Source organism: Mizuhopecten yessoensis, unplaced genomic scaffold (genome assembly GCF_002113885.1).
Source record: "Mizuhopecten yessoensis strain PY_sf001 unplaced genomic scaffold, ASM211388v2 scaffold3459, whole genome shotgun sequence".
Classification (NCBI taxonomy): domain Eukaryota; kingdom Metazoa; phylum Mollusca; class Bivalvia; order Pectinida; family Pectinidae; genus Mizuhopecten; species Mizuhopecten yessoensis.
Window position 1 is genome coordinate 290,976 of NW_018405055.1, and position 9,603 is coordinate 300,578.

At 34.7% G+C, this 9,603-nt stretch overlaps 1 protein-coding gene across 2 annotated transcripts; it reads right to left on the reverse strand.

The window, feature by feature from the left end:
- Window positions 1–701: 701 nt before the first annotated feature.
- Window positions 702–9,215, reverse strand: LOC110447553. Of its 2 annotated transcripts, XM_021493331.1 has the most exons (5): window positions 8,806–9,215; window positions 5,951–6,035; window positions 3,858–5,411; window positions 2,099–2,129; window positions 702–1,852 (listed from the first exon to the last, which is right to left on the reverse strand). In XM_021493331.1, the coding sequence occupies exons 2-4, from the start codon at window positions 6,012–6,014 to the stop codon at window positions 2,107–2,109; spliced, it is 1,641 nt and encodes a 546-aa protein (XP_021349006.1). In that variant the 5' UTR covers window positions 6,015–6,035; window positions 8,806–9,215; the 3' UTR covers window positions 702–1,852; window positions 2,099–2,106. The 2 variants fall into 2 exon arrangements, with proteins under 2 accessions (XP_021349006.1, XP_021349005.1); XM_021493330.1 differs by lacking the exon at window positions 8,806–9,215 and having other exon boundaries at window positions 5,951–6,137.
- Between the last annotated feature and the right edge of the window lie 388 nt (window positions 9,216–9,603).

Genomic DNA, 9,603 nt, shown 5'->3' on the forward strand with positions numbered 1-9,603 from the left:
AAAATACATTTGTATACACATTGTGATATCTCATATAGATATATATTTATTAATGAGAATGTATACCAATGAGTGAAAGAACAAGCATTTAAAACATTTAATGATCAAAGAGTGAATAATTTAAAAGTAATTGGTTTTCTTAAAAACAGTATTGATAAAAAAACCACCAAGAAACAATTACGTGATCAAAACAATGAATAGAAAGCACATAGCTAAGAGAAATATGTTATCTTTTGTGAAAAGTTATTTTTTCAATGTTTTTTTTAAAATTATAGAAGAGCTCTCACTGATGTTTGCCAATGTTATCGGTATTAAAGGCGTTCTGATTTTTACGTAAGTACCATCAACGAAATGAAACTTGAAAGATAAATTAAAGATGAATAAATCATACTAAGTGATTAAATTGATTAAAATATATTTCTAGTCGAACTATTTCAACACATAGCGGTTTTTATGTTGTCAGTTATATTAATCAAAACGTTAAATAGGTATACGTATGTGTAAGAATGGACTATACACAAGTTAAGACAACATTATATATTTTGAAGTATATTCATTTTGTATCCATGTATAAAACATCATGACCTGGTACATCGATGTATAAAATGGAAGACAAAATGGGAATTGTTGAAATAAAAAAGAAGTATCACACTATTTTATGTTTTAATTAAAATAGTTCTTTTTATAAATAGATTCAGGAAAAAATAAACATACAATGAAATAAGAGAGAAATAAATATTTATTGAATACAATGTAATATTTCTACACGAACAATGAATAAGAACTACATGAAAAAAGAATGCTTTTAACTATCATTTTCGTTAAATCAATTATGAACAGGGGTCATACTCCATGGTTAAATAAACCAAATAACAAATGTGGTATATATGTGAATATCAATGTATGTTGGCCAAATTTAAATGAGGGTATATGAAAAATAAGTCCATGGGACAATAACTATATAGAAACTACAAGACAAATTTATCTACTATTCTCCATTATGGATGAAGTAATCATGGATAAGAATCATTATTAATTTTTCATGCAGATATAGGTACATTGTATTTGTTAACATCTATTTTAAAGTACTAACATATTATGACTGGATTAATAACAAGAATATTCTTGTTATTAACGTTGTTGTCGTTTGAAATTTTCTAGTTGTTTTGTTATTTATTCTTTTCACTTTGCATTCTGATAATAAAAATATTTTCAATTCACCAACTCATACCAAATACTGTCACAATTGATTCGTTACCGAAGAGTCTGTTCTAATTTTCCTTTGTTTCATGATAGAGGACCAATATAATCCATAGCCAGGAGAATCTACCGGAGAATCTTCTTTTACACTTAAAAATCTTTTTCTGTCGTTACCATGACAAATGTTCCGGTTTTCAGCGTTTTTCGTGATTTTAGACATATTTACTGTATGTTAAATCGTTAGCGTCCGACACACCTTCCTGGACTTGTCAGAAATATCATTAGGAATATCACTTGTGATGTAGGTAACAAGTAGCCTCTGATATTACATATCTGCTTTATCTTCTTGAATTTGAAGGCATTCATAAAGTCTTTGATTTTGTTTTGAAATGTTCTTGGTTCCCAATCTGCATACGAAAATGAAATGGTATTCATCAAAACAACAACTTTTTGAGTCATGAGTTGAGCAATCCGAACAGTGATGCAGGAAATGTGTGCATTGTTCCTATTTTCTATTTGACAAGATACTATTAAAGTCATGCTAATTGACCTGTATATGTTGACGCACTTTTGAGACAAAAGTCCATTGTGTGGTTCTTCAGTTGAGGATCGGCAAAAAGAACGACCCAAATAATCTAGGAATGTCTACCATCTGAAAATAAATGATTGATTATATTATAGATTTTAGAGAATATTAACAAACATTTTGTTTAATTAAGGAAATTAAATATAGGCAAGAGGTAATATACATCGATGTTATCCTTGCCATTTTATCAACATCCTGTCTTAAATTAAGGTAATACAAGTCAAAGCTAGGAGCATATTATAAATTTAATGATATAGAATAAATCAGTTGCTGACAAAATGTAATATTCCATTGATAAATGTGATATCTTACCTGAGATATTACGATCTGCTTTGTAAAGATCCTGAAAATAGTACAAAAGATTGAATGAAATATTTCTTTTACGATAAAGATTTAAAAGATACGCAACAATTGTATGTAGTACATACGCAGCTTTTCCAGCCGTGTTTTCTAGTGTGGAATACTTCATACGAATATAACAAAAATGCTGAAGTGTATTGGACGATTATCGGATGTTAAATCAGAAGTCAACAGAACCACCATGCGCGTGTGTATAGTGAAGGTCTCAATTAACGCGTGTTGATATATGTAATACGCCTGTGTTGCACTTAAACACCTCCTTTCAAAAGAAGTATAAAAAGACTTTAAAGGATTTGTTCATGGTAATTTCAACAGTGAGTTATTACATATTGTTTTGTATTCACTATTTCTTATCAAAACACAATTGTGTAAGGACCTGCCATACAAGGAGATATTTACTGCAAGTCTCCCATATATCACACCACATATGATACCACATTACTGACCCATAAATATGTGGATCACAAAATGTACACGTACACACATCCCGCACACACATAAACACTAATGCATCTACACACGTTTACACACATATCCACACACACACTCAACTATATCCACACATACATAGACGCATATATATACAGTCGTACACCAAATTACAGAAGTGTACACATATATTCAAAAGTGGTATGGTTTGGTTTAAATTATATGGTATTAGCAGTCCTAGAAACAGCTAAGGTCGTTTAAGGACGTACCTCAACGTGTGTAATGTAAGCGTGTATGTGTGTTAATCGGTGTTCCGAACACTCTATCTGAAGAACATTTAGCAGGGAATAACAACTACTTAGGCCAAAAGTGAGACGTTGCAAAGCAATGGGTGTAGGGAACGAAAAGGTTGTTAGGAAGTTGAGAGCAAATATAAAGATCCCTAATGTTGCAATGGATGCAGCAGATTTGTTTTGGTAGCTTTTATGTCCCCTAGTAGAGGACACAAAAGCAAACCCCCAATTCTGCAGGAGGTTCCCCATGTGTTACCTCTTACAACATACAGCAGGAAATAACGCTTAATGCCCGACCTGCAAGGATGTTACCCAGACATGCATATTCATATATTCCATTTATTCATATAATCACATTAACTTTAACACATCTTTTATAATTACATTCAAACGAATGTACATTTAAATAAAGTACTACCCAAACTTTTACACGTTCTTTCACACAACTAGACCAAAATACATGTGTTTGCAACAGAAAATTATACATCCACATGGACATCGTGTTTCAAAACCGAGATCGTTTAAAGGATCTTAAAATAATTAAAGACCTTTTAATAGATATGAGTATCCATCTCAGAGGTGACACTTCTAGAACAGCAAGTAATTCAATATGAATGTAAATGTCACTTAGTGCAACAACACTTTACCTAAAAAATCGAACAATTCAATCTCTGTTTTAGAGACGGTTACATATATGTTTGAAAGCATAATTTGAACTCCAAATTCACAAGGTAAATTGAAAGTAAAAAAAGTACACGACGACTTCAAATTAAACAATCGATTTCAAACATCGTCAAGGGGTTTTAACTCGTTTTCTAGAAGATAACTATTCATTTGATGTTGTATTGGTGCTTTTATATTGTTAGATTTGTATGTTGAATTATATATATGTGTTACACATTATTGTCGCTCTAAATTGGCACATTCATCTTATCTCAAAATTCTTCAATACATAAGGAATAGTAACAATTTCTATCGTCGATACTTACCTTGTGTTGGAGTTGAAAAAGCAACCAGAACGTCAGCAGGAGGAATGGGTAATCCTGTGCTAGGTGCCGTGTTAGAGGATGCAGCAGTTCCAGTACGGACTCCATTACCAGTCATGTCTACTATTTCTGGTTGTAGTTTGAACGCTGCTGGATTGTGAGGGTCAATACCTAAGGCTAATAATTCTTTTTCCATCTCTATTATTTCTGTTATAGTGTAGCTATCTCGATTCCGACAAAGTACATCACCGCCAGGTCTTTGAGCCCTCATTGTCAAAATGTTTACAATCCACTTCTCGAGATCGGGCGAAAGATTTCGTCCTCGGTAGCACATTTCCTGAGTGATTGGATGGAACATCGTTATTTGTTCATCAAATTGAACAGGCGTATTATCACCGGTGGTTTGTGAGGACGGCGAAGCAGCAGTTGGATTTATGGCACCTTGGTTATTGAAAACCTGACCAGATGGATCTGTGATACCCTGATTAGACAGGCCTGTAAACATCTGATTATTTTCAACACTCGAACCTGTTTGTGGTAATGTCTGTAGAATTTGTGATGCATCCTGTCCACCAATAACTGCTGGTGTGTTACCTGATTGGAACGACCACTGCGGTGGGTTGATTCCTGAAGAAGCCATGGGAACTGTAACGGTGCTTTGTCCTTGTGAATTGATTCCTTGTGCCGATGTAAAGGGTAGTTGAGGGACAGGCAAATTATTTGAAAAAGTAGGTGTAACAATATTGTTTCCTGTCAACTGTTGGACAGTTTGTGTGGAACGCACGCCTTGACCCGTCTGAAACTGTCCTTGAGTGTTTGGAAACTGTGCGACAGGCTGAATTAACATGTTGTTTAAAAATTGCTGATCTGCAGGTAATTGTACTGGCATTACTCTTGGTACCAGTTGCTGTTGAACTCCACTTTGACCTGGAAGATCCGCGGAAATTTGTTGAAAAGACATCAATTGATTAATAAGCTGATTGCCCATTTCATTGCCATTGTTTGTTCCAAAATTTGGAAATCTACTCAAATCGACCGTTGAAGCTTGTTGAATTACTGGTTGTTGCCTGGTCTGTAGGATTGAATTCGCTTGCTGAACGGTCGCTACTCCAAATCTCGATGGGGTTGCGTTAAAGAATGGTCGAAAACGTTGAGCAAACTGTGACCGCCTTATTGCCTCTTGTTGGAATTGTTGTTGCCTGGATGTTCTTATCGGATTTCCCATCGGCACTATCCGCATGTTATTTCTATTAAAAGAGGGAACAACCATACCGGCTTGGTTCTGGGCAGTGGCACGTCTAGCTAAAGCATTCGTGTTAAACTGAGTCGGAAATACAGGTGGAATGCCTGTATTAAGACGAAATTGCATTTGACCAGGCCTAAGCATAAGACGTTGTTGTGCAAAACGAGACGGTACCGTATTGAATTGACGCCTTCCCATTAGAATACCCCGACCAAGTGCTCGCTGTTGCTGTACTGGAGTTATTCCTCCTCTCATTCGTTCAAATTCTGACGGTGATACTTCCTCGAGAGGGCCCACGGGAATTCCAAATTGAGCTGAGAATGGAATATTGTACAATTATAGTGACAAATGCATGAAGCAGTGTAAAACTTTCATTAACATTAAAAACGCTTTGGCAATAACACATTTGTAGTTTCCATGATTTATGGTTTTAAGTGAAATTTAACTAGAAATATTTGCCGTTTTGAATCAATGTTACTCCGAGAAATATCATGTTTACCATATTACCCCGTGTATATAAAGGGCCAAGCATGAAAAAAGATTTATATTGACGAACATTTACTTATCTTCCGTAAGATATTTTAAGATATGCATTAACTTCTTATGATTGTTTGATAAAGCTTCACATTAGTATAAACAAGTTGAACCGGACAATCAATACACTCGCCAACGACCAGCCAGGAGGATACAAGGTAGGTAAGCAGTTATTTCCAGACCCTATTTAGAGGTATGACACAAGCTTCCCTTGACGCTGAGAGCCGCTTTACCTAACTCCTGTAGATAACATACATTCTTAGGTGAAGGTCTTTGTTATTGGGAGCAATATTTTTACACCAAATAAAAATATACTTACCATCAGTAACAACAAGTAGAGACACGATGGCGATTAACAAGGACACTACCATCCTGTAAGCCATCTTGTTAATTTTCTTGTTTTTCTGAAACATTCCACAAAGATCATACAATCACTTATATAATCTACACAACTCTGACATTTAAGACCTACTTAAACTGTGATGTTTCGTACAGTTCGTTCCACACTTTAGATTATTTCACTTTGTGGGGAAGTAATCACCTTTGGACAACCATAATTTATCATCATTGCTCACTTAACACAGGTGGGTCTTTGATTGTTCTTTAGTGGCGATCAATTACTATAGTAGTACGTTATTGTGGGGGAATACGGACGACATGAGGGAACAGATATGGGCTTGTTACGTGTTACTCTTATCCATCAATCTAGTGTACTCCGTACATGTTCATCACTGTCTGATTTTAATTTTGTATTATTGCTGGCAAAACACCTTGTTTAAACGATAACTTTTTAAGAATAAGCTTCTGTGACGATTAGATGTTAATTGTAATTAATTTGTCATATTGTAACTAATTTTGTGTGAGCATCGGTATATTAGTAATTCTAGAAAGTCATTTAAGTTATACATGTATGATCAACCAATATCAGCACAGAGGAAAATCATGGTATGCAGAAATTGGTTAGTACACAGTGGTCCTTCATAGGTGCGTTTATGACACTGCATGGTAATCTAAATTAATCAATCTGGCCCAGGTTGCAGACAATTTGGTTAGATATAAATCATGGTATGGAATATTTTAACAAGAACATCACCGTTTGAAAGACTTTCAATTTTGACGTTATACGTGTATGTGATATGATGACAGTAAAGGTCACTGCGTGCACCCATATAGGTAGTCCGTATGGGACTTACATCGAGGCTTTCCTGCCTTCTGTGTATAGCAGAGAAATCTCAACTAGAGGGGTGATATTGTTGATTGGTGGCTGACATTAAAAATCTCACTCATATGGATCATATTTTTGTGGTATACCCTTGCCGTAGGGGATGACTCCAATTTCTCCTATCCTTTCAACAATACGTATCAGATTTTGTAACAGTATTCTATTTTAATTATCCTGATTTGCACATGACCTCTCCTGTCGAGAGCTGATTGTGATGACACTTTTTTATGCTCCCTTGACCTCATATCAGGGTTCCTTTCCACGGGCTGTCTGTCAAACCTTAGCGATTTTCAGGAGAATTCTGAACAAGAAAAACTGGAGATCATTCTAGGAACGGTGAGAGAAACGTGTATCTTAAGTAAGTAAACATGGGAAATATTTCGTTACAATACATTATCTTTTGGCTTTTCGTTAAAACAAATTACAGTTCTTATGAAGATATCATTCAAGCATATTAAAAGGTGACATGTCTCACAAAATATTTACATGTGATATATTGCTATACCATAGCAAGTGACATGTCTCACAAAATTATCCTGTTACATATCGCTACAACATATCAAGTGACGTATCTCACCAAATATTATCAGATGACATATCGCACCAAATATTATCAGATGACATGTCGCTACTACCCATCAAGTGACATATCGTGACAATATTTTCCTGTGCCATATCGCTACAACATATCAAGTGACATATCAAACCAAATATTATCATAAGACATGTCGCTACAACATATCAAGTGACATATCGTAACAATATTATCCCGTGACATAACGCTATCACCCATCAAGTGACAAATCTCACAAAATATTATCATGCGACATATCGCTACAACATATCAAGTGAGATATCGTCACAAAATATTATCATAAGACATTTCACTACAACATATCATGTGACATCGTCACAAAATATAAGCATGTGACATATTGCTAAACCATATCAAGTGACATATCGTCACAAAATATTAGCATGTTATAACATATCGTCTAACGTATCATCATGTGCTAAATCGTTAAAACATTATGATATGAATATGATATATCGTAACGTCACGTGTTTATGCTGTGTTACATTCACATTTGGATTTTAGTCACGTCATTGAACCCAAAAGAAATTCTTTTAAAAGTCTAGTCTTATATAAAGATGGCAAATTAATTTTACTTTATACCGGATGGAATGTTCTTCCATCACCGTTAAATTTGCATTCGTTAGGAGTAAATAATTTCGCCCTTAACAGAAACACTATAACTGTAATACTTGTAGAAACATTCGTCATCGAAAAGTAAAATGTGCTGAACATTTCTCAGTAAAAAGATTTTTTATATAAGGACACGTGACAACAGTATTGCTTTTTGTCTGTATGTATTTAGAGGGGCTACCGAACAGCTATAAACATATGCAATAGCTTCTTACACGCCAGTATCTGCCCCAAGCAAAGGCCGAGGGATGTATATGTATATGTATCTAGAAAAAAACATTGCAGATATTCAGTTACATGTGTAGTCTGTGTGTTTCTGGTCAGTCAAATGTCTGCTGTAGTCTTCAAGATTAATGATCATTTCTCTGGATCAGAGATATTTTCTTGGGATATGTGGTTTGAAAATGTCAAAGTTAAAAGCACAAAAAGCCACTGACATGTTCAAATTGTCTACATATACATATTTCAGAAGCGAAAAGGAAATGCAGTGGAATAGATAATTGCATAATGAGACGGTTAATCTTTTACAATCAAATAATAAATCTTCACAAAGAGATTATTTCACAACAGCAATGTAATTTTGATTTCGATGATTGATAAAATGAGTGTACGATTAAGTATATATCTACAAACTGCACATAGGTTCAATTGATCACACACTGGGCACTAGATGTGTACAACCATATTGCCTTTAGGTTCCCGCTAAGACAACGTGGTGTTTGATATTTTAAAACAATTCACTTACCTTTTTGTTGTATCAATTTGCTAATCCAGACCAGTTCAATAGAGTGCGGAACATAGATGGTGTGCACTTTGATGTCAGAACATTACCGGTGTCCGTCTTGTTTACAGCGTCGTTGTTACAGGAAGTGCCGGTCTCAGTCAGCATGCTACACACTAACCGATGCCTATATCATAGGTATGAATACACCGCTGTCTAACCCTCATATCATTTATACTTTATCAATGTATCACTGATTTCTCTGAAATTGTTTTCCTAAAGGTTGATTTTGCTTCAGTGCATTCTATTATATGATATTGGATTAAATGCATTTGTTTTTTAATTAAGGTGTTTTATGGCTGTTTTATTTCAGGTAATGCAAGTGACAATGCGTTACGGTGAGTAGCTAACGGTACCATGTCATCATATGGACAGAGGTCAGTGAATGACCTCGGGAAACACTTTATCTCGCGGTTGTACATACAATGTGGTTTGCCAACAAGGTTGTCAGAAGCTATGTCGGTAGATTGACAAGCATAGCTTTACTCACGTTCAGTGTATATAACAATATACATGTTATATGAAACAGTATCTTGTATTTGACGTTTACGTATTTTATAAGATATTCCAATGCGTTACAACAGGAATATATAGTAAAATTCACTGTTTCCTCAGTTATTCTTACACCTTGTCCTAATAGATACACAGAAGAAATAAAAAGCAAATACTACAAATTTTATATTTGATTTCCTGAATTGTATCGTGAGTTTTATAATTAAAACCATCGTGATCAATATGGTTTAATATTTCATACACTTTTAA

Bases quoted from the DNA above. Each gene is read 5' to 3' on its own strand.
- LOC110447553 (XM_021493330.1), bottom strand. From the start codon at position 6,044: ATGTTTCAGAAAAACAAGAAAATTAACAAGATGGCTTACAGGATGGTA. The intron at 5,412-5,950 runs GTAAGTATATTT...TTCCATTCTCAG, and splicing joins TCTACTTGTTGTTACTGATG to CTCAATTTGGAATTCCCGTG. The intron at 2,130-3,857 runs GTAAGTATCGAC...TACTATTTTCAG, and splicing joins TTTTTCAACTCCAACACAAG to GATCTTTACAAAGCAGATCG.